Here is a 25,191-nt window from a genome sequence, read left to right as displayed (position 1 = left end):
TTAAAATTATCGCATTTGCCGGGCGCAGTGGCTTACGCCTGTAATCCTAGCACACCTGTAATCCCAGACGGGTGGATTGCCTGAGCTCAGTAGTTTGAGACCAGCCTAGGCAACATAGTGAAACCCTGTTTCTACTATAAAATACAAAAAATTAGCCGGGCGTGACGGCGGACGACTGTAGTCCCAGCTACTCGGGAGGCTGAGGCCAGAATCACTTGAGTCCGAGAGGCGGAAGTTGCAGTGAGCTGAAATCACGCGACTGCACTCCAGCCTGGCGACAGAGCGAGACTCCGTCTCCAAAAAATAAATAAATAAAATTATTGTATTTACTGATTTCAAATGTCAAAGATAAATTGTTAGTCAAAAGATGCAGAACATTGTGTAGAATATGCCACAACTTAGGTAGAAAAGAGAATATATATGCATTTTAGCTTATATATGCATAAATTGTATCTGGAGGGATAAGTAGGAAGAGTAATAACATGCGTACCTTAGGGGAGGAAAACTGGCAAGGGGTGAAAATCTGGGTGAAAAAGAGCCCTAATGTGACCACTTTTATAGCCTTGGAACTTTGTACCATGTGTATTAGCTATTAAAACTAAAACAAAAGCTTTCAAATCATAAATCTGTGTCCATTGATGTATGAATGGATAAGCAAAATGTAGTATATACATGCGATGGAATATTATTCACCGTTAAAAAGGAGGGAAATGCTTCAGGTTCTAACGTCGGATGAACCTTGAAGACATTATGCTAAATGAAATAAGTCAGTCACAAAAAGACACTATTATTCCATTTATATAACGTAGAGTAGTTAAAATCATAAGAGATAGAAGATAGAAGGGTGGTTGCTAAGGTCTGCAGGGAGGGGGAATGGGAGTTACTGTTTAATGGGTATGGAGTTTCAGTTTTAAAGATGAAGAATTATGGAGATGGACAGGGGTGATCGTTCCATAACATTACAGATGTATTTAATACCACTGAACCGTATGCCTAAAAATGGTTAAGATGGTAAATTTGGTTGGATTTTACTGCAGTTGTAAAGATACTGTAAATACTTGAAAATATTACTTTTACTAACAAGCTGGATGCAACAGGTAACTCTGAGGCGTGTCAGTGGCAATCACTGTTGTCCTTCAATTTATACAGGTGTGTTTAATACATCTGGTGGAAGTCACTCGGGTCAGAATTCAAGTACCCTCAATGGTGGAGATGTCATCAATCTTAGACCCAACAAACAAAGGACCAAGAAAAACAGAAATCCTTTTAGCAGCTGTAGCATACCCTAAGATGCTTTGGGAGGAAAATAATTGAATTACATTGTGCAGTTCATTAAGAAACCCATCCAGCTGTCATGGTATGTTACAAGGTTTTCAGCAGACTGCACCTAATGGCTCCCTGAAAGTGACAGACTTAAATATTGCTCTGCAGTGCTTTTCAGAGTGTAGAGTGAGACCTCTGGTGGAAAAATTATTGCCCTGTGGACTCCTTTAATTTTTTTTACATTAGACGAAGCTTCTCCTATTTTTAAACGAATGCTATAAGAAATTTCAAACACAGGTTTTGCTGAATTTTAAATGCTGGAAAACATAAATGAAATGCCTAAATATATTGTTACAGATTTTAATACTATGGATCAAGGAAGGATAGCATTCTTTTCCTGAAATTGATCATCTAGCTTTTCTGCGAAATAATATTGAATCTGAATACTTTCACAAAATAATACTGAAAGGTAAACCCTAAATCTTGCCAGCCTGCATTAGTATTTCGGCATTGGTACTTGTGCAATATCTGTGTAATGTAGAATGTGAGTTGTGCATGCAGATGTCTGGTACTGGAGTAAGCTGAAGGTATGTGCAGTATTTAAGAAAATGTACATTCTAATTCACTTATAAAACCATTTACATATTGTGTATATGTTTTTATTTTCAAATGAGAAACTCTAGACATATATTTTGCAAAATGAGCTTGGGTTTAAAAAGCGCTTTGTGCCAAAAATATCATACCTAATTTTTATAGTGCTTTACTATCAGAATTTATAGTTTATTATATCTTTTAAAAGCAGTAAGCAGTTTCCGTCTGACAGCATAGATAAAAGAGGAGTATAGGAATTTGAATGCTAGAGCATCTCCCAGGTGAGCCTTATTGCAAAATCTTTTTGGTATAGTCACCCATAAGCATGGTGAGCTCCTGCTGTCATAAGGTCAGCCAAAGCCCCTTAAGAAGGTACACAGCACATCTGCAATCATTCAGGAGGTCCTGTGAAGTGTGGTGATGCATCTAACACCTTTTGCTGCTCACTGAGAACCCAGCTTTGAACTTACAAGATTATACTAACCATTTTTAAAGTGCACAAAAATATTATTAGTCTTAACTAAAATTACAGATTTTATAATGCCCTGCAACTCTAAACCATCCTTTTGTTTACACATTTTTGTATGGTATTTTAAGATTATCACTTCAAAATTTCTATAACCTTCAGTTTGTATAGCACTTTCTCAGGAGCTGTCAGTCCCACATACAAAATCATTTCTTTTACAAAATGATTTAACATGGAATCATGTGTCAGAGCATAAATTTTGTCACTTGGGACAGTAGCTTTCCAGCTAAGATAATTGCGTGAACTCTGTGAAAACTGATTATCACTCATCAATGGCTTTATTTTTAACCTATAAATAACCCCTTTCAATATACCTGGTTTTTACAGCATTTCAAAATATGTAAAAATAACTTTTCTTGGAAAATGTGTCATGAAGTCATTTTTCATTATTTGTACTAAAAAATGTTTTATGTAACGCCTTTCGTGTTTTCTCTTGTTTTTTGTTTTTTAAGTCTTCCATCTGCACTCTCCTCGTCCTCCTAATGTTGAGAAAATCAAATTTCCTGGGTGTGTCCTTGTTAAGTGATGAAAAGTAAATGTTCTCTTTGCCATTTTAGATTGAAAAATAAAAAAACTAAAAAGAGTAAATTTCGCTTTTCATTATATTGAAATGATCTGGCATTATCTATTTCACAGTAATATAAAATGTTTATTCTTATGTCACCAGTTGTCACCACTCCCATTGCTGACAATGACAGGCTTTGGGGGCAAAACTCAGTTCCTAACAGTGGATACTGCTAATGAGTCATCTTTTCTGCTCTCTTCAAATTGTCTCTTTAGTTTTTGCAGAAAATAATATTTTACAGTAAATAGTCTTTTGGTCTTTACTGGCAGAAAAATCACTTGTTATATGTGTTCTAGTTGTTTTTCATATTAGTTGTGTGGCTAAAGGCATGTTACCTATATTTAAAAAAGTAATCTCTGAGGAAAGTTGCAGTTCCTGTAATATTTGCAATATAATTTTATGTACTTAGTTTTATCTTTTTTAAAATAAGAACTGAAGAGAGATCTTTGTTACATATTTGAATTTTTAATTTGCACTGCCGTATTTTAAAACTAACCATAATTAGTCATTTAAAATAATTAAGTAGTCCTGAAAGTCAGCCATATGTTAATTTCTCAATTTAATCAATTCTTAAAGCTTTCAAAAATGGACATTTTTTTCCAAGACCCTTCATTCTCTTAAATAACTTTAATTATTTTATGAAACCATGTATACTGAAGAAAAACTTTGCCAAGATTGCAGGTGATTGTGCATTTGTGCTCTAATCTACTTTTTTAACATTACGGCTAATCTTTTGCATAGACACATTGCTGTGGAATAATTGCCGTATGTCCAAGTTCCTCAGGTTTCCCTTTCCTTTTCCAGTCTCTATGAATTAAATAGTATACAGAATAACCCACATAAAGCAATATAGTTAAATAAAACCAGGTTAAATGATTTCCTTTGTATCTGCCCAAAGTTGATAGCACACATGTATTTTTTCAAAATAAAGCTAAAACTACCAAAAAGAGGATGAAAGCTTTCCTCATTATGGAGTGAAGTTTTAGGTGGTTGCTTTAGAAGTTGGCAGTGCAGTGCTCAGAAAGAACTCTCAACATGTACTCCTTGGACCTGTGAGTTTTAGGAAATTGGACCTTTTCTGAAGATCTTAGAATAGGGAGTTGGCCTTAGGACCTAGTGTCCCAACTTAGTGTTGGACCCTTTTAAGATACTGTTAATTATTAGCATCCTTTTCAAAACCTTTGGAATAGTTACTGGTAACCTGATAAAATGTTCCCATTAATCTGTCATTAGTCTGTCTGTTTCTCTGAAAACAAAATGAACTGATGAGGTGAAAGCTTGTTCCACGTGGCACCTACCTAATGAACAGGACTTACTCAGTTTTAACTGTTAAGAATGTCATGTGTACTATTGTCACTCCTTACGTTTTCAGCTATAAAACATGTAAGTCTATCATCATACAGATGAATTCATTTGCTAACAAAATATTTAAAACCGGCAGTAGACTCTGAAATATTCAATCATAAAACTCCTGGCTAACTGTATGATTTGGCTATAATAATCTTCATTAGGTGGTACTTCTTTTCATCTCTCTCTCAAAATATCTACAGTAGGATGTTAGTAAATGGTCTTTTAAAAATAAAAAATTTGGGATAAAAGGAAAACTGAATTCCTTCTATATTTTTGTTACTAATAAATAATGCTTTTGTAAATTTGAATGGAAAACCACTTGTATGGATTGCTATTTGGTTGCAGTTATACTCTGGAGCTTAATTTAAAACACACTACTCAATAAAAATTTCATGAAGGATGAATTCCAATAATCAAAAAATAAATGCATTTCAAAGCTAAAATTTTGTGTGATATGTATGATTGTATCAACAGTGTGGAACTAAATAGTAAAATATATAATGCAACTTCTTTAAAGATCAAAGCAACCTAAAATTATTTCATATTTCAGATACTCTGCCAATAGTTAATAACCTCATTATATTGAAAGCAGTGCTAACAAGAAATGGCAGGAGAGCTACCCTAAAATTGTTTATTATATGCTGGGAATGGTATGGAATTGAGATAGGGCAAAACATACTCTATATGCACTTACAGTCTATATAAAAGACAATAGTTTAAATGAGGGTAAAAATGTGACTCAGGAGATTGATCATCATTTGAAAATAAATTATACTACCATTCTTATAAATAAAAATACATGTTAAGAATCAACACATTGGCCAGGCGTGGTGGCTCATGCCTGTAATCCCTGCACTTTGGGAGGCTAAGGCAGGCGGATCACAAGGTCAGGAGTTCGAGACCAGCCTGGCTAATATGGTGAAACCGTGTCTCTACTAAAAATACAAAAATTTAGCCAGGCATGGTGGCGTGCGCCTGTAGTCCCATCTACTTGGGAGGCTGAGGCAGGAGAATCGCTTGAACCTGGGAGGTGGAGGTTGCAGTGAGCTGAGAGCGTGCCACTGCACTCCAGCCTGGGCAACAGAGCAAGACTCTGTTTCAAAAAAAACAAAAAGAAACCTCATGAAGTAAACGAAAGAAACTATAGAAACTGCCTCCCTAGAATGTATTCGACACTAAACGTCTACAAAATGTTTGTTCCCTTTCCTTCACAGTCTCTTTTCTCTAACTCATACTCCACAGTGTTCCTTGCTACAGTGGATATGTCTTCTACTTGTCAGATAGCCTGGGTGACAGAGTGAGACTCAAAAAAAACAAAACAAAACAAAAACTGGAGATTCCTTGCCCTTTAGATGTGGCTCTAGGTACAGAATGCTGGAGACACTGCAAACGAGGGACCCCAAGCAGCTTGGAAATGTGGATCATAGCTCTTCAAGTCTGTGATCAGAAATTAATGACCTCCAAAAAAAAACTCCATTGCAAAAAAAATGGGAAAAACAATGCTAAGAATACCAAGGTCAAGGAGGCAGAACCAGAATAATTTGTGGTAGAAAAAGTCCTGGGCTGATGTGGAAGCCATGGGAAGCAGGGAGCAGTAGTAGTTCCCAGAGTGGAAGGGATTTACGAATGCTGACAATACTTGAGAACTTGAAGAAAACCTGACTATCCATTTCTTAATTTTCAAAAAGCTGGTCAAGAAAAAAATGATGCACACAAAAAAATCATCTCACAGCCTGATGACAGCAAATCAGAGTCTGCTAACAAACCAAGTGGCTTTGCCATAGATAGAATTAATGTTTCCCATGAAATGGAAAGATTTAAATAAGGCAGAGTTGGAGCTGGCAAAGGAAGTAACATAAATGTCTTCAGATTTTAACTGCTTTTTATAAAGAGACTAACTTGGCATTTTTGTAGAGAAAAAGAAGTTCAATATTGCTTGCATTGAGAGAGAGAGACATATATAAAATCAGTTTGGATCCTGATTTGGTTTTTCAGTGTGAAGAATACCTACATTGAAATAAAAATTGATGTGTTCATTTCAAAATAGTATCTAGGGAAGTTGTTGCGTTTTTTGTATATCAACAGGACTAGTTACTTTAAACAAATAAGTGTTCTCTAGTTGCTTCACTTTATCACAGATAAAAAAAGAACACACTGGCCAACCTTTTTAGTAAACAAAATGCAAACTAAGTGTTAATGCTCAGTGCTGGAAAGAGTTCAGTGAAATAGCTATATTTTAATTACTGAAAAAAGTATAAATTGCTATAACCTTTGTACAAAAAATTTTTAATAAGTGTGTGAGACCATGAAAATGTCTATACCCTTTGATCCAATATAATTCACTGCTGGGCCTTTATACAGAGAAAATTGAAAACAAAAGAAGGAAAAAGCCCTGCGTACAAAAATATGTTGCAGTAATAGCAACAAGCTGGAAGCAACCTAAATGTCCATAAGATGGGAATGGATAAAGAAAGATATAACTACACAAAATAGAGCTCATTAAGTTGACAAGCAGGCTTTATATCAGCATCTAACTTTTTAAAAAAGGCAAGTTACAATATAGGAATTCTAGAGAATTGATGCATTTGAGAAAAGATGAAGCAGATATATAATTGTTCACAGTGGCAAATTATAGGTGGTTTTCTCACATTTTATGTCATAGTTTCTTGTATATCAAAAAATACATTCATATTATGAGACACAGGAATCTTTACATCCAAAATAATTTGATATAGATGCCTTAACATTGCGGAATGAGACAACTTTGGAAAGATTCTTGTTTTGTGATTCCTTTTTATCCCTCTAAGCACAGTGCTTTGTTAACACTGTGTGTGTAGTAAATGTGTGTGCGGCTTAAGGTAAAGAATTTCTAGTCAACTAAATGCCCAAGGTGACTGCGTGATTCCACGCCAAAGCACAGGAAAAAGCACTGATGCTTTTGCCCCTAGCTGAACACTTGTTTTCCCCCACAAACTGTATTCATCCACAGAATAGTGAAATATGCTAGATCCTAGTACAAGACGAGAATTCAATCTAAAAAATCTCTAGATAGATAATTAAAATATTGCTAGTTTTGTTATTCACAAAACTGAAGATACTTGATGGAATATTTTCCTCATCTGAAACAACTGTCAGTATCAACTAAGTGGTTATATCTAACATAAAGAACTAGTTATCAATTAAAATAATATTTTATCATTTTTACACCATGTTTATTGTGTAAATGCTGTTGGGTTTGAAGACTAATTGAATTTGCTTTCAGCATTTTGTTGCAGAGTTTTGGTACCAGCTCCTTTAGAATGCTCTAATAGCTTGATGGCTTTGTCAGAGTTTTCAATATTTCTAAGCAGAGTCTCTAATCTTCTCTTAATTTTCTTCTGATCTTCAAGAGCACAGCCAATTACTATGGATTGAAACTTCTGATCAACCGGCCCATGTGGCACCTCAGATGAACATGCACTGTAGAGCGACATTAAATGACTCTTGGCATTTCCCAAATCATCCAGAAACTTATTGACCACCTCATCAATAATCCTTGTGGCATGCTTTAGGGATTCTTGCTGCTGGGGGTTTCTAATTGTTTCTACTGACACTTCAACGGTGAGAGTTCTTCCCATCAAACGGTTTGCAGTCAGATTTAATTCTTCTCTTTCTCCTAAAATATCAATCAATATGAGACATAAACTTATCTGTGTCAAGAACATTAAGGCATTTGTTTGTGACTAAATTTATTATTTAAGTATCTCTGCTATGAAATTTTTTTAAAGATACAAGCTAAAATTATAGCATGTAAGATTAACTGATGAAATGTATTAGATTACAGACAGAGGTTGCAGAATACCATTTCCTGACAATCTTTATATATGGGATACTAGATGACTTCTCAAATTGGCATGTTTGCAAAAGTTTGGGTAGGTATGCATTTGTAACTGGGATGGAGATCAAGTCTTAACACTTTGAGCAGTAAGCACATATAGGATTTATGCTGGGTACAGCTCCAGAGATCAGATGTCCCAGATCTCTCCATAACGACATGTGCATTTATCAGAATACACTGCCCCAAATTTTGGTTGAGAAAATATAGCCATGATAGAAGATAAGCTGGCATCAATACTAGGCACTGACTTCATGCTTCTCCAGATAGAAACAGGACAGTGGTCTAAAGTCTTGACCGGCATGAGGAGCTCTATCAACATTTCATTATTTATATGAAAAAGCCAGCAATCTCCTGCTTCTGTAACTTCCTAATTCATTGATCTTTGGGCAGGACAGTGTAGAGACTAGATCATGGCCTACTATAGATGTGTAACAGTTTTGATCTGGATTTAGATTGCTTACTTATCTCACCAGTCACTTGGCCCAGTAACATGTGGCCTGTGTGGCACCAAAGGAGCCCAAGTAGGAAGTCCAGTGCCGATAAAAAGAAAATCACAAGTGACCTATTCCTACCTATTACATGTTCTTCACATGAAAATGACAGCACAGGCTAGGCGTGATGTCACATGCCTGTAATCCCAGCACTTTGGGAGGCCGAGGCAGGCAAAATCACCTAAGGTCAGGAGTTCGAGACCAGCTTGGCCAACATGGTGAAACCCTGTCTTTACTAAAAATACAAAAATTAGCCAGGCGTGGTGGCAGGCGCCTATAATCCCAGCTACTCAGGAGACTGAGGCAGGAGAATCACTTGAACCTGGGAGGCGGAGGTTGCAGTGAGCCAAGGTCGCGCCACTGCACTCCAGCCTGGGTGACGAGTGAAACTCCATCTCATAAAAAGAAAAAAGAAAATGACAGCACATTTTTACATTCATGCCTTTTACTGGTCCTACAAGTTTCCTCATTTTCTCTGCATTTTGTCCCTCTATGTTGGTACCTCAATTCATCTTTTTTTTTTTTTGGTCTCTACTTCTCTGCTTCCATTCTCACCCTTTTTCCTCTGTGTTTTTTAATCTCTTGCAGTCCAGTAACTTGTGAAGAACTGAAGTTAGGAGTATGAACCTGGGATAAAACACATGGCCTTACTGCTTGGGGCCAGCTCTTCTGAGCTTGCAGGCTTTTTCCTATCTCTCCCAGCCATGGCTTGGGGTAGAGAGCATGCTGGAAGAAATCTCTGAGTAAGTGGCTGCTATAATAAACTGACAGCTGCAGCTGCTCTCTGTGGCTCACATTAAATGTTGTGGCCTAGTATACGCATACCGAAAGTCAAGCAAAAATTGACCCACACTTATCATAAACTCTTTAAAGGAGTGTAAAAGACGAGCCCCTTCTGTGGAGATGGCTCTCACCGTCACTGATCTGCCTCATGTCCTGGCTATTTTGGATACTGTGGATCATTTCCAGAAGGATTTCTTTCTCTTGCTCAACAGCAGTTGCTGCTTCTCTCAAAGCTTCAACCCTATAGAAATTGGGAAAACAAAACGGTTATTGTATGCAGGATGTTCTTCCTATTAATTTTATCTCTCATTCAACCCAAATCAAGTTTAAAGATCACCAAACTTTTCAAAACTTCTTCATTTCTGCTTTAAAATTCTTTCATTTTTCTATTTTTTATCCACTTGCCTTTCTCCTATTTTCCTTCCAGCTCATGAGGCAATTCTATTTAGTGTTTATCTAATTAATAGTATTTGTTTTTACAAGATCTGTATTATTTGTATATTTTGAATTTATATCTCATTCTGTTTTTATTTTTTCACTTAGCATCCAGGATCCTATGTGTACTTTTTTTTTTGGAGACAGTCTTGCTTTGTCCCCCAGGCTGGAGCACAGTGGCACGATCTCACTGCAACTTCTACCTCCCGCGTTCAACTGATTCTCATGCCTCAGCCTCCGGGCCCAGCTAATTTTTGTAATTTTAGTAGAGACGGGGTTTCGCCATGTTGGCCAGGCTGGTCTCAAACTGCTGGCCTCAAGTGATCTGCCCACCGCAGCCTCCCAAAGTGCTGGAATTACAGGTGTGAGCCATCACACCCAGCCCCCTATGTGTTCTTCTAATCAGTTGGTGCTACATATTTTATAATACTCCATGTGTATACCTACCTGCTTTTCCTTCTCCACTCTCCCAGAGATGGACACTCAGGTTGTCTACCAACTTATTACTACAAATAACACTTCTATGAATACATCTCCCCTTTGGATCTTGGTGAGGATTTCCTTAGGACATATACCAGGACAGAATTGCTGAGACAAAGGGTATGTGTACTCTGCTTTTGACTTAGTACTATGATTATTCTGCAGAATACCTGTACCTGTCCATTCTTCACAGCAAAGCACAGGAGTCCCCATATCCCTACCAACGCTCCGCATTTTCCAACTTTCTATTTGCTGCCAGTGTAGTAGAAATACACTGGTATGTCAGGTTAACCTGCGTTTTCCTAATAATTTCAGACATCTCTTTGTATCTTTGTTAGCCTATTCATAGACTTTTCCTATTTTGTTTTTCTATTTTTAAACAGGAGTTACTGTCCCCTTGCTGATTTGTATACTCAAGAAATTCTTGTTGGTTACAGACATTGCAACCATCTCTCATCCTCTCTTATATGAACCACGTCTGGGATGTCTGGCACTAAAGAGAGACTCTTATTTTGATGTGATCCAATTCATCTTTTTTTTTTTTTTTTTTGCCTTATAGCTTATGCTTTTGAAGTTTTGACCTAAGGTCTTCCCCCTACCCCTTGGTCATATTTTCCTATATTTTCTCTTATTAACTTTATAGTTCTACCTTCCTTATGTCTTTAATCCACCTAGAATCAACCCTTGTATGTAGTTAGTTAAGAATGTTGTTTTTTTCCAAATAGCCATTTTCCCCAACATTATTTACCAAACAATCCATCTTTCCCCTAGCGAATGCATATTAAGTTTCTCTCTAAAATCTCTATCCCATGCATTAGTGTATTTAACTGTTCTTATACTAGTGCCCAGTTTTGTTTTGTTTGTTTATAGCACTAGCTTTTTACTATACTTTAATATTTGATAGAACATGCCCCTCAATCTTCTTTAAAGATAACTTAGCTATTTATGGACTTTTACTTCTCCATATAAATTCTAGGGTACGTTTATTGTGTTTCTCAAAAAATGAGAGAAATTCGACATCTTTATAACGTCATTCTGTTTAAGGGCATGATATATGTCTCTTCATTTATTCAGATCTTCTATAGAGTTCTCATGTATTCTTCATAGTAATCTTTGTAGATATTGTTGCTCTTGTGAATTTGTATTTTCTAGTTGATTTTTACTGGTTTGAGAAGTGTTGTCTTTGTAGGTTTATCTTGTCACTGGTGACCTTGATTTACATGTATTCATTTTAGTGTTCAGTCTGTTGATTCTGTTGGTTCTTCTAGGTAAATGATCATATCCATATCATCCATAGTTTTTATTTCCTCCTTCCCAATCCTATTACTTTTCTATTACTTTTTTTTTTTTTTTAAGAAAAGGTCCTTCAGTACTGTATTAAACAGTGGCAATGATGGGGGTATCTTTGTCTTTTCCCAAATTTAAGGGAAAGTCTCTGTGGCTTTTTTGTGTAAAACCCTCATCAAACTATAGAAGCGCTACTTTCCCCACTTCACTCAACTGCACACACATGCACTCACACTATACATACACATGAATGTGCCCAGTCACTAAAAAACTAAGCTGTGGAATCATGAGAGCAAAATAAAAATATACATATTGTATATTTAACATGTTGTATACTTCCAGGGTACCTTATTATTATGAATTACAGTAAGTTGCCAACTTTTGCAAAATGAAATAGTGACAGACCTATTCCCAGTATTTGGATGGTCTTAGAAGTTCATGAGAGATCTAATCCTAACTGCTGTCTTAAGTGTGCACAGAAAGAACAACTTCACCAATGTTTTAGCATGTTCAATTCCGTAAAAGGATCTTCCCCCTACCCCAAGCACACACGTGCCTTTTCCCCTTCGGTTACCCACCTGTTATACCCCAAAATAGTACTGACAGGCTGTAACATCACAGGATATCTTTATTCTTCAAGATATTAAATATATGTCAAAGTCTGTGTTTATAAGAGCCACTAAAAGCAAAGAACTGGGAAGAATCTCATGTGACAAATTTGGCTAGAGAACACAATCAAAATACAATATTCTACAAAGTAACAGTAATGCAAGTATCAGGCCCTATTCCAGGACCATTCACTATTTACTTAAACATTTTACATTAGCAATCTCTCAGAAAGATAAACTAGGGCCCAGAACATAGGAAAGAGACTGAGTTGGCACTAAATATTTATGCTAAAAGCACAAACCATGACTCCAATATTTAGACAAATGACACAGGTGAATCATTTGATTGGTAAATGAGAAGATGGTGAAAGAAGAGATTAATTTTTCAACACTTTTTCGGCTGGTATTCAATTGTAAGATGATAAGAGAGAACAACACTATTCTGAAAAGGAAGGTTTCATTTACGAGTTACAGCAATAAGTTCATGTTCTTAACAAAATAGATAAAAAAAGACATTCTAGAAAAAAATAATAAGCCTATCATTCATATGAAAAAATATTTTATCATTAAATGACACCAAATAATTAGATGGAACTGCTAAATTTTGTGTTTTTGGGACCCCCCCAACCCCACAAGGCTTTTTAAAATACGTAATAGAAATTACCAGGGCATTATCCCTGTGAAAACCAGATTTTATCATTTATAGACATTCTTATATACATTTTTATGTATTCTTTTTTCATTTCATGCAAAGGTAAAATGTCATTCCCAGAATGTAAAGATCTCAGGGTTTATTTGGCAACATGGGCTTTTCATGTCCGATTCCCTCTTCAGGTAGCATTCTTTCTCCCTGACCCTTGTCTACTGGGTGATTCCTTTTCAAAACCCAATCGCTTTGGCAGGAATTGTTTCCTTAGCTTCCCCATCCCCTCCCTTAAGGCAATTCATGCTCCCTTTGGCCCTGGTACATCCATTTACTCTCTGGACTACCTCATATTTTACATTTTTTCTTTAAAAAGCTGAACCTAGAGCTCTACTTAATTTAAGTATAATGTTTGTATTGTTCATCAGCTATTGCTATCCTTAAACTCATACACATGTCTTTTGTCTACAATTTTTCCATTAGTTCTAGAAAATTCTTGGCCGTTGTATCTTTGAATATTCCCTGTCTCCCATTCTATTATTTTCTTCTGGAACTCTGGTTAGAGAAATGTTGGACCATCTCACTTTATCCTTCATGTTTCTTAATATCTCATCTGACAACACTTTTCTTGGCGGAGAGGGGCAGTTCTGTTTTTACTAACAGATCCTGGAAGCAGCTACACGTCCAAATTGGGAAAGAACTTTTCCTCACATCAAGGCTGGCCTGGGCTGTGCTCCTGTAAAACTCTCTGCATGAAATCACAACTAAGCAGGCTTTGACAAAAAGACATTTTAGAGTACTCAATAGGAAGACAAAACCGGAGCGCATGCATCCTCAGCTAGCCCCCAGGTCTTGGGCACCTCACAAACCTCTGCAGCCTCAGTATCAAAACGGCAAACTGCTGGGAGACTTAGGGGAGTACAACAGCAATTTTGCCTAAACTGTGGCTACTATTAATATGTCAGCTAATACAGTATGCAGTGATAACTGCGCCAGCAGTGCCACTACTAGCTGTGCAAAGGGGTCAGTCGCCTATGAAACAGGGATAATAAGGAAACAGTGCTTGTGACTAAATGAAGTAAAGCAGGTAGAGTGTAACTGACTGATAGCACTGACTAAAAAAATTACACACACACACAAGTTAATATGTATAATGTGTCTAGAATTGGCACTGGCATGTATTTATAGTAATAATAGCTATTATATTCTTACCATTATGAATGTGGGCTTATTTATTAATGAGAATTTGTGCTTTCATAAAAAGGAGGGAAAATGGCAAATGCTCATACCATGATTTGAAAGAAATAATTTCTAAAACAGGTTTGTTTTTTCTTTTGAGATGGAGTCTTGCTTGGTCATCCAGGCCGGAGTGCGGTAGTGTGATCTCAGCTCACTGCAACCTCTACCTCCAGGGTTCAAGTGATTCTCCTGCCTCAGCCTCCCAAGTAGCTGGGACTACAGGCATGCACTACCATGTCTGGCTAATTTTTGAATTTTTTATTAGAGATGGTTTTTACCATGTTGGCCAGGCTGGTCTCAAACTCCTGACCTCCCCAGGTGATCTGCCCACCTCGGCCTCTCAAAGTGCTAGGATTACAGGAGTGAACCACCACACCCAGCCTAAAACAGGTTCTTAAACTCATAGTTCTGTCTCTTATTCCGTACTCCTATATCAAAAGAATGCTATAATGATCACTTTTAGGCAATGTAAAATTCTGAAGGGTTTCCCTAATTGCCAAAATATTAAATTACATTTATTGTCAAGACATTTTGGTGTAAAAGAAGGGACTAGTGTTTTTAGTGTGAAGAGCCACTCTTCAGTGGCATGTCCTTAGGCAAGCCACTTCATCCTTATGGACCCCACTTCCCTCATTTCTAGGAGAGAGAGCATGTGCCCTCCACCTAACTCAAAGGGTTTTTAAAGTTTCAAATAACAACGTATATTAAGCGTTCTTTTAAATTACAGGCTGTTATACAATATTAACTATGATGCCATCTTGTTTTGTGACTCCTGGAACACAGGCACACCCTAACATGAAACTTTAAGCCAGACGAATGATCCCTATCACCCCCGACCCCAGGCCTTCACTACCTGGGTGCAGGTTAAGCCACAACGAAAGAATGACAGGAAGGCAGAAGGAGCCACTATGTCATAAGTTTTGGGAAACACGTAACAACCCAATCTCCCAGTCCTATGATTTTCCCCCCTGCCAGTCTCCAAAACCCATCCCCCAAACATCTTCATTACCATCTTGAGCTTTCTATGAGCTACCCAATACCTAGCACATAGTGGGTATTCAGTAGCCCCTGAATTTAAGGCCAATTTAGATTGAATTTTTATCTCTTTGAGGAAACTCATCTATTCATCCATATATCATTCCTACATTTTGAAATGTGACATATTTAAGAAAATTCAGGCATAAAGTATTAGAGCCTGGAGAGCCAGGCTTCCTGGGTTCAAATGTGGAGTTTACTGCTTTCTAGTTGTGTGACTTTGGACAAGTCATTTAAGCTTCTAAGCGTCAGTTTCCCTATCTGTAGAATGGTGATAATAGTAACTTCCACAAAGACATGGGGCCTGGCATATAGTCCATGTACATTAAATGAATAAACAATAGCGTGTGTTTTAGAAAAGACTTTCACACTGTGTTTTTCCTCTGCTCTCACACTGTAACAACACAGAAGACTACTGTGACCAAATATGTGGGGGATTTTCCCCACCAACAAGCAGTGGACAGCAGCTAAGTATCCTCCAACTCAGTTCCAGTACTATCTACACCTGGACAGTGTCAGATCCCACAAGTTGAAGGCTCAGTCCCCAAGACCCCACTCCCCACCGCTGCAAGTCTAGGCCTCCAGAACTTCCGACCAACTGGCTTCAAATTGGGGTTCCCATGTCCCCCTCTTTGGGTTTAACTTGCTGGAGCAGCTCACAAAATTCAGGGAAACACTTACTTATATGTACCAGTTTATTATAAAGGGTATTACAAAGGACATGGATGAAGAGATGTGTAGCGTGCGGTACAAGGAGTAAGGGGCACAAAGCTTCCATGCCCTCTCTGGGCACATCACCTTCCAGGAGCCTCCACAGGTCCAACTATCTGGAAGCTCTCCAAACCCTGTCCTTTCGGGTTCTTATGGAGGCTTGCTTCATTATATAAGCATGAATGATAACCATGTAGAAATGTGACTGGACAAAATGGGTATGCTCTCACTCTAACACAAGACCAGTCTATTCAGATTCTTCTTGGCCTCTGGGTGTTGAATTCCTTCCTCCAGGGCATGGGACAGGACCCTCTCTGGAATGAGGGTCTTTTGACCCACAATCAGACTAGAAACAAGGCAGGCGAAAGAAGGTCAGACAGAGATTCTTTTTCCTGAGGCCTAAAGCACCCCAACATTATAACGTAAGACTGTCATAAGGGTTATGGGAGTTATGAGCCAGGAACTGTGGATGAAAACATTATATATATATATAAAAATAAAATTGTACTATAGTATTTTTTATAAATTACAATAATTGTTAAAAAGTAACAATAAGCAAGATGGTTTGAGCCACTGAGGAATGCAAAACTCAGACTCCATTTAGAATTGATCATAAAAACAGGGAGAAAAGGGAATCACCTGTGTAGAAGGAAGAAATACAGAAGACAAAATGCAGTCTAAAAAAAGGGCTAGTGTACTGATAAATTCCATTAGAGATAAATGGAAATCCTTTAACAGTTTGTAGAACTGCTGCCAAACATTTTAATCATGTAGATCAGTTCATACTCCAGGTCATGAAGTATGAAATTTCTTCCACAATTGACAGGATGATGTGGTTAGGGAACATTACGTGCACACTTCTAAGTACAAACGGTAAGGTTTTATTTTACCCAGTTACACTACTTTATTAGTTAACATAAAATCAAACTATTAGAGCAAAATTACATATGAGTTTCATGTTTTCATTTAAAAATCGATCTTGTACGCATGATTCTAGTTTTTAATAGTGTAGTGTTCCATGCCATTGCCCATGTGGTTTCAAAAAAACACTTTAATAGGATCAATGTTAGCATTTTTCTCTATTTTTGCTTACCTTAGGAACTCCTTCCTTTTCAGCTAGTATTACTTTTTTAAAAAGAAAAAAAAAGGCCTACAAAAGTCTAGAATTACTAAAAAAAGTCCTTGAAATGAACAGCCACATATTAATCACTTTTCTCCTCAGCTCAAATGTTAATTAAGCAAGTTGTAATTTAATCACTGATGTGCAGTAATCAGAATTCATTTTACATTAATCAAACATTAGGATATAATAATATTCAAAACCTGAGGCTTTCTTTTTAAGAGGAGCACTTCAGAGGGCTTTTGTACCTACCACATGTGAGGCATTAATTCAAGTTTGAGGACAATGACTCAGCTTGAAGGAAGGCGGGGTGGAGTAACATCCTCCCCATTCCTTTAGGAAAAAATCTTTTCTTTCTGACTAGGGGAGAGCGAGTGAAGTGGTTGAGAACATGCCCTCAACGTTCTGAAGACATGGAGAGAGGTGTGTTACTTGTTATGCGGCTCCCTAAAAAGAAACATCAGTTAGAGGGACTTCCAGTAACTGAGGCCACCAATTTCTACTTGCGCTTTACCGTGGAACGGGTCAGGTTTGCTAGTATTGTGAAAATCCATGAGGAAGCATTATTTCTCTCTTCCACTTGCCTCATTCTGAGTGGAACCCCAGAACCTTGTGTAGGGCTTAGGTTTCTCTGCTGCCATCCAAGAAATTATTTTGAGTGGAGAATCTCTCACTCTCTGGCTCTTTTCTCCCAATAGTAACAATAATAATGCCTTACTTGTTAAAAGAGATGCCGTGGTTATTTAAGTATTTTCTCGGCAAACGGACACTTCATGTTTGGGTGTATTAATGGAGGGAGATAAAACACACATGCAGTGTTTCCTGAACTTTTTGGCTCACATGCTTCTTTGCTCATGCACAACCTAGAGAAAACTATGGAACCAACTCCTGTGTACAGTTTCAGGGAATTCCAGGTGCCTAACAAGGTTTTCTTTTAACTACAGTTGCTCACAAAATTTACACAGTAACTTGAGACAAACGTTCACAGGAAGTAGATAAAACTTTTCAATATACCGTTAAAGTCTTTCCAAAAATCTATTAACATTATATTGTTTAGAAATTCTGTACAAGTCTACTACTATATTACCTAATAAAATCTTAAGCAAGAAAAAGGGAAAACTATCTTTTCATACTTTCAGGCCAGTGACTAGCACTTCGTCTTCTATGTAGGGAGGTGCCCAATAAATACTGAGAGACAAACGGAACCGCGGAATCCCGTCCGCCAGGTCAGGGGATAAAGAGAAGCCGCAACGTCTTTACTGCACGAAGCACCCGGTAACTTACTGCCTACCCCTCACTCCTCTCTAATCTTTGGTCTCAATGGATTGCTGGGTTGGTTTTGTTTTATTCATTTTTGCTCTTTTAGTGTTCTGAAGCAAGGAAACTTAACTTCACGTGGAGGGCCACTGTAAACTGCTGCCTCCCTTAAAAATGTATGACGGGAGAAGAGTAAGTTAAAAACATTTGGGGCCACACAGAAGGTTCTAGAAGCTCTGCAGACCCACGCTGCCACAGTCCTTAATCGCATGGAATCTCACCTCTTAACTTTTATCTCCTCTGACTTTTTCCTGCTCCCCAACACCTAGGTAAGTTAATCAAAGTGTGGCCACCATCACGCCCTCACAGGTTTAGCTTACAATGCGTTTTCTCTTGGACCAGGGGAGAAAATCCAAGAAATAAACAAAACTACACCACGTCCATCCACAACAAATCTCAACAAGCAACTTCTGTTGCCGCAGCCTCACTGTACCCCAGGGCCCGGCCCGCCACACGCGGCCTCCGTCCGCTAACCGCCCGCGCGGCGAGCAGAACGCCCGAGACCGCCCGCCCGCCCGCGGCTCACCTGAGCTCCAGCTGGTCCAGGCTCTCCAGCAGGCGGCTGGAGCGGTCGGCCATGGAGGAGGAGCGGCAGAAGCGCCCCTCGTTGGCTTTAGCGTTGATCTTCGCCTGAGCCATCTAAGCCTCCGACGCGGGGTAGCCGAGAGGTCACCGGCCCCTCCGGCGGCGGCGAGTGGAGCGCTCCTCGGGCTGCAGGCGTCGCCGTCACCACGCGGGCGCCCGCCCTCCCTCTGACGCCCGCGGGGGCAACCCGGGAGGACTCGCCGACACCGCGGCTGCCGCGTGGCCAAAGAAGGGCAGGCGCGGCGCCCGCGGGGCTCGGGGACGCCGGGCCTGGGAGGGGGCTGCAGCGGCTGGAATTAGAGGTTCGCGGGCCACAGGGGCTCGGGCCTGGGGAGCGCAAGTCTCTGAGGCACGGGGAGGGGCAGACGCAGAGACCGAGCGCCTAATGTGGCCAGCGGATCGTCTGCTCCCCGGACCCAGGAACTACCCGAAGCCCGCCCGGACCCACAGACCACCCCCAGCTCCGCCCCGCGTGGCCCCGCCTCTTCGTGCAGCCTAAAAGTAACCAACTTCCCCCACGCGAAGGTTCCTATCGGTCGATGGGTTGTGGGTGTATTGCTCAGTGACGGCTTCGTTTAGTTTCTTCCAGCACCCATAATTCAAAGCAAGAACAACGACATTAAGGGTCCTGTGATATAGGGAGAAAAGGTCCTTTTGTGAAACAGAAGGCAGTTAAGTGCAGCTCCTAGGCAGCCCACACTCACCTGACCTTCCTGTTACCACTTTATACTAAGATGAGAGTAACGAATGCCCGGACAACGCTGAAGCTATTAAGTAAAAAAGAAAAAGCTACTCCATCTTTCCCTATCTAGGTAGATGTAGGAAACAAAGTGAATTTACTTCATTTTTATCATTCTAAGGATTACAGGTGTGAACCACCACGCCCGGCTTAATGAAGGAGTTTTTAATTTTTGCTATTAAAATTATTCCTGTTGAGTGAGCCGAGATCTCGCCACTGCACTCCAGCCTGGGCAACAGAACGAGACCTTGTCTAAATAAATAAATAAATAAATAAATAAATAAATAAATAAATAAATATTCTGAGTGAAATAATTGGCATTAAGAAGTCCTCAACTTTTAATGTTTTTTTGTTTTTTGTTTTGTTTTGTTTTTGAGACGGAGTCTCGCTCTGTGGCCCAGGCTGGAGTGCAGTGGCCGGATCTCAGCTCACTGCAAGCTCCGCCTCCCGGGTTCACGCCATTCTCCTGCCTCAGCCTCACAAGTAGCTGGGACTACAGGCGCCCGCCACCACGCCCGGCTAGTTTTTTGTATTTTTTAGTAGAGACGGGGTTTCACCGTGTTAGCCAGGCTGGTCTACGATCTCCTAGACCTCGTGATCCACCGGTCTCGGCCTCCCAAAGTGCTGGGATTACAGGCTTGAGCCACCGCGCCAGGCCAACTTTTAATGTTAACAAAAAGATGCAGTAGGCCTCTAGGTCAGGCACCAGCTGTCGGTAAAAGATGGAATAGAGCTGAGGATACAAAGATTAGTCTACTTAAAAAGTTAGGTTTTGGTCCCCTCTCCTGATAGCTCTATGCCTCTCACTGCAAGGATGAAAATGTACACGGCACAGAAAATGATAGATAATAATAGTCTAAAGCTGAACCAGCACCTTTAATCAGAGATCAAAGTCATTTAAATACTTGAACAGAGTTGAAGCCCTTAAGGCTGGATCCCAATTCCCTCTGAACTCATTCTAAATCCTAATTAACTCTTGGGGTAGGGGATTATTTGACCTTATTAAAAATACTTTATCATGACACAAACGAAAACAAAACACATTTTGTGAGTGGTTTGAAAGTCTATCAAGTGACTTTAGAATCATCCTGAACTCTTTTTCTCTCATATCCTAGATCCACCTCATTAGTAAATCCCATTAATTTTACCTTCAGAATATATCCAGATTCTTCCCAATTCTACCGCCACCATTCTGGTTCATGCTACCTGGTAAGTTAGTACCTGAAGTACTACAATACCTTCCTCTCTGGTCTCCGTGCTTCTACTCTTGCCTCTCATGTACATGTTATCTCAGTGCAGCAACTACAGCAATCCTAAATTAGGCAGATCATACCATTTATTCTCAGAAACCTTCAATCGCTCCTTACCTCGGAGTAAAAGCCAAGGTCATTAGAAAAACCTCAAGTTCATTTCCTATTACTCTCTTAGCTCATCCTCTCAGTGATACTAGTCTTCCTGCTTTTCCTTGAATATACTAAGCTCCTGTCTGGACCTTCCCCTCCTCCACCTGGAACTCTCCTCCCTATATATATTTTCATCCTCATTCCCTCACCTTCTTCAGGTTTTTGCTCAAGTTTACCTATCAGTGAGATCTTTTCTGACCACCCTATTAAAAATAGCAAGCCTCCCTGCAACTCCCTGTCCCTGCACTATGTATTCCCTTCCCTTCATTTTCCTTCGTTACATGTATCACCATCAGATATGCAGTTTTGCTTACTTACTAACATTGTACAATCTCCTTCTCTCCACCAATGTGTGCTCCACAGAGGGGTAAAGGGCTTTGTTTTGCTTACTGGTATATTCCAAGTGCTTAGAATAGTTGCTGGCACATGGTTGGTACTCAATAAATATTTTGTGACTGAATGAATTAATGAGTGAATGATGTAATGAAAAGATAAGCATCTTTGTCAATGTTAGAAACATTTACTTTTGATGATAATCCATAACTTTCTCTAATGTTACACAGCGATTACATCTCCTTTTGTCTAAATTAAAGCCAAAGTATGAATTTTAAGATGATTTTTAATTATTTAACAGGTAGAAATACAATCAGTGACAATTATCAATTAAAACATTAAACAACCCAGTTACCTTTTCTTAAGAGTCATGATGAAATATCCCTTTCCTGTTATATCAAAAGCCTTATTCTCTACCACACACACCACAGAAGCTTCTTAATAGAGCATCAGTGTCCATGACACCTTTGTGTAGAATCTCTGGCAACAAGGAGCTGTCTCCTCTTGCCCTGCCCCCACATCTGCTTAACCACTCATCTTTCTGGAATGCCTCTTTTGCTCCTCACTATTTTGTGAGCTCCCGCAGATGTGTTTAAGGTCCAGCTCAGCGACTATCTCCTAGAGCCTTGCTTGACCACTTAAACATACAAACTAAAAGCACAATGTGGTCATTTTGGAAAGATGATTGATAAATTCTCAAGCCACAATGTCTACTTTTAAAAAAATGCAAGCAGGGAGGAACAGAAGTGACATATCAAGAAATTAAAAACACAACTTGTAGATTGAAAAGACTATAGTAATAAAAAAATTCACTTTCACACTAAAATATTTAGTGTTACAGAGAACGAACAAAATTCTAGCCTTTATATTTTGTCTTAAATATAAAGGAAAGCTTTATATTTATGGAAATGTTTTTAAGTTTGGTAAATAATTACTACTAAAAATTTTTAGAGATAAGACATTTCTGGTCAAATAACATGAAGCATATACACAAAGATCATATGACAAGCCCTTCTTAGTCTTCTACTTATGTCGTATTTTGTATTACTCACAATGGGGCCTCAATATTTAAGAATTAAATATGTAATACCAAATGAAGGAAACTGACAATTCAGTGAATAACTAAACTGAAGACACTCTATATGAAATAAAAATTTTAAAGAGTTAAGGAAGATTATTCCTGAGTAGGCTTTCAACATTATTTCTTGAAGATATTATGTTTACACAAATATATAAAAAAGGACTAGTATTATGAAAAATAATTTTATGCAAATATTTTGACACCATTCCCTTTAAACAGGAGATCATACAAGTTACATAAAAGTCTAAGCAGGTAAAAGGAATGGAAATTGTTTCATTTAAATTATTTCTTAAAAATTAAGGTGTATTTTTTATTTTAGCAATGTGCTGCTCTAATTAAAGCAATAATTCACATCTGCATGGCACCCACAAAGAACACTGCTGATAAAATTTTAAGTGTTTCCATGATCAGTTTCCATTACCCTCTTCTAATAAACATAAACAAAGATCTCAAAGGTAATATATAATAGTGCCACATGAGAAGTAGAATTTATGGAAAACTTGACCTATGTCACCTTTTTTATATTCATTTTCACTCCTAAAAAAATAAACTAGAATCATTTGTACAGTACAAATAAAATTAAAGAACTAATGCTATCTGGGAAACAACTATTAAGAGCTTTCCTTTTTTTTTTTTTTTTAAATCCTTTAAATCTAAATATATAAATTCAAAGTTAACTGGGAAACTGTTATACCTATATTAGAATACATGATTTATATTTGCATGAACATGTATTCTATTCCTTCTGTACATGTTTGCACATTAACACAAAAATACAAAACAAAGATCAAATTTTGAACATATGAAAGCAAAACCATGTTTTCAAATACATTTGTAATAGTAGATTTCTGGTCTCCTTTAGAAAACAAACTCAAGAATTCATTATCTGAGTCTCTTCAAGGCCACTTGATGTTGTGTGGTAATATCTTTAATTACATTTCCTCAAGACTTCTTCTAATAGCTTCTTCTAATTCCACATCTGCATTAAAAAACATAGAATTTTAATACTTAGGGCAGAAAACTACTCAACATGTGCTATATTTTTTTAAGTTTCATCAACTGTATTCATCTTTTCAAGAAGGAAAGTAAAATCACAATGGAAAAATACAGGATAACTTGGCAGTTTCTCTACTAAAAAATTGAGTATTTTGAAATATGAAAATCTAGATATGATCTTGATTGAATTTTATATATGAACTTAGTGTGCTAAGGAACTTGCAAGTTAATTCCACTTAGGGATGTAGAAAGTCAACAAACTTTTAAAATCACTGACAGGTAATAACTTATTTCAACATAAAATCTATATCACTTATTTCCTAAAAGACTCGAGGTGATACATATAAGACTTTAAACAGAAAGGCAACTCCATGAAATGACAAAATGTCACAGGCCATTAAAAATTTAGTTTAATTTTTAATTATACCTCAATAAAGCTGGGGAAAAATTAGCTTCAAGCATCCTAGCATCTAAGGTAGTGAAACTCATAGCCACATAAATGTCATCTGAGAAGCATATAATATAGGCTGTATGGAGATGTATGTAAACTCATTTGACAAATATTTATTGAATGCCCATTATATACCAGGAACAGCAATGTAACAGTGAACAAGACAGACATTACTAGGTTCACAATAGTTGGGTTACATCTCCTCCTTGGGAATGATGCTAAAATCCAGGAGGGTGAAATTTGGTGTCAATTTCTTGGCCTTCACTAGCTTCTCACACCAGATTTATCTCATCCTATCTGGTCCACAGTCTCTCAGAGGCTACTTGGCTGCAGGCACCAGTGATCTCCCTAAGATACAACTGCATGTTCCTCTGAGTTGGGACACTAGTGTTGTCTAATTTAAAGTACCACAAACTAGCATGAACTGTGTATCAAGTTAAAGCTACACTCTAGGATCAGATAGTTGCCCCTAAGATGAATTAAAAGGGATGAGGAAATGTAAAGAAAAGCGAAGACACTCTTACCAAAGAAAAACAAGGGGACAAGACTTGCACAGACAGCTCAGAAACAGACCCATGCATATATGGACATTGGATTTACAACAAAGGTAGCACTACAGAATGATAGGGAAAGGTCTTTTTAATAAATGATAGTAGGTTATATGTATACGTATATATATATATATGAAATAGTCTAACACAATGTCTGTTTTACAATTAAAGTTATAAAAATTTTTGAACTAAAATTCAAAATCTGAAGTATGGTTTATACTAAATGTTTCAAGTACAAGTTTCAAGTGTTACGTAGTGTACATAATTGTATGTGCTATACTTTTATACAACTGACAACAGCATCACCACAAACACATGAGTAATGTGTTGTGCTGCAACATGAAGATGGCTATGACACCACTAGGCAATAGGAATTTTTTAGGTCTATTATAATCTTATGGGACCACTGTTTCCCTACTTAAAAGTAGGGAAAAGCTTACAGAATAAGGATATAAAGAAAATATTTCTCTATAGCTGTACAAAATGTTTGTGTTTTAAGTGTTATTACAATAGAGACAAAAAGTTAAAAATTTTAAAGTTTATACAAGTTACAGTTCAAGTTTAGGCATATTGCTTTCACATCCTTATAAAGTCAAAAAATCATAAATCAAACTATTGTTAAGTACAGCAACATCTATACAAATATATCATACCTCCAGTGAGCTTATAGGTATTAAACTTGCCAGCTGAAAGACTATAAAAAACAAAAGGCAAGTATGGTCATGTGCTGT

General features: G+C 38.0%; 3 protein-coding genes across 19 annotated transcripts in view; 1 reads left to right on the top strand and 2 right to left on the bottom strand.

The window, feature by feature from the left end:
* The window catches only part of RAB23 (RAB23, member RAS oncogene family), a 35,212-nt gene extending 30,474 nt beyond the window's left edge, over positions 1-4,738 (top strand). For all 5 annotated transcript variants that reach the window (XM_003897772.3, XM_009205422.2, XM_003897770.3 and 2 more), the window contains exon 7: positions 1,150-4,738. In XM_003897772.3, the coding sequence (XP_003897821.1) occupies positions 1,150-1,289 (140 nt within the window). In that variant the 3' untranslated portion in view covers positions 1,290-4,738. The remainder of the gene's footprint in view (positions 1-1,149) is intronic.
* Positions 4,739-6,794: 2,056 nt separating this feature from the next.
* BAG2 (BAG cochaperone 2) lies at positions 6,795-19,333 on the bottom strand. Of its 3 annotated transcripts, none has more exons than XM_021936781.1 (4): positions 18,848-18,952; positions 17,257-17,451; positions 9,578-9,687; positions 7,484-7,950 (listed from the first exon to the last, which is right to left on the bottom strand). In XM_021936781.1, exons 2-4 carry the CDS (start codon positions 17,268-17,270, stop codon positions 7,538-7,540), a joined length of 537 nt encoding a protein of 178 aa, XP_021792473.1. In that variant the 5' UTR covers positions 17,271-17,451; positions 18,848-18,952; the 3' UTR covers positions 7,484-7,537. The 3 variants fall into 3 exon arrangements, with proteins under 3 accessions (XP_003897818.1, XP_021792473.1, XP_009203683.1); XM_009205419.3 differs by lacking the exon at positions 18,848-18,952 and adding an exon at positions 18,543-18,803; XM_003897769.5 differs by lacking the exon at positions 17,257-17,451 and having other exon boundaries at positions 6,795-7,950; positions 18,848-19,333.
* A 77-nt stretch (positions 19,334-19,410) lies between these two features.
* ZNF451 (zinc finger protein 451) overlaps positions 19,411-25,191 on the bottom strand; it is a 125,661-nt gene continuing 119,880 nt past the window's right edge. For 7 of the 11 annotated variants that reach the window (XM_017957962.2, XM_017957964.3, XM_021936775.2 and 4 more), the window contains one exon: positions 21,650-23,441. In XM_017957962.2, coding sequence (XP_017813451.1) covers positions 23,395-23,441 — 47 coding nt within the window. In that variant the 3' untranslated portion in view covers positions 21,650-23,394. Of the gene's footprint in view, positions 19,535-21,552; positions 23,442-25,191 lie in introns of those variants that run through there. The other 4 variants (XR_002521343.2, XM_021936776.2, XM_003897767.5 and 1 more) reach the window with 2 other exon arrangements.

The sequence above is a fragment of the Papio anubis genome, chromosome 6, assembly GCF_008728515.1.
Source record: "Papio anubis isolate 15944 chromosome 6, Panubis1.0, whole genome shotgun sequence".
Taxonomy (NCBI): Eukaryota; Metazoa; Chordata; class Mammalia; order Primates; family Cercopithecidae; genus Papio; species Papio anubis.
The sequence above is the reverse complement of the archived record's forward strand: the minus strand, read 5'-3'. Positions and strand labels throughout refer to the sequence as shown.

Excerpts from the sequence above, each read along its gene's own strand:
- BAG2 (XM_003897769.5), bottom strand. The coding sequence starts at position 18,960 with ATGGCTCAGGCGAAGATCAACGCTAAAGCCAACGAGGGGCGCTTCTGC. Across the intron at positions 9,688-18,847 it reads CTGGACCAGCTGGAGCTCAG|GGTTGAAGCTTTGAGAGAAG; the intron begins GTGAGCCGCGGG and ends CAATTTCTATAG. Across the intron at positions 7,951-9,577 it reads CATGAGGCAGATCAGTGACG|GAGAAAGAGAAGAATTAAAT; the intron begins GTGAGAGCCATC and ends TTGATATTTTAG.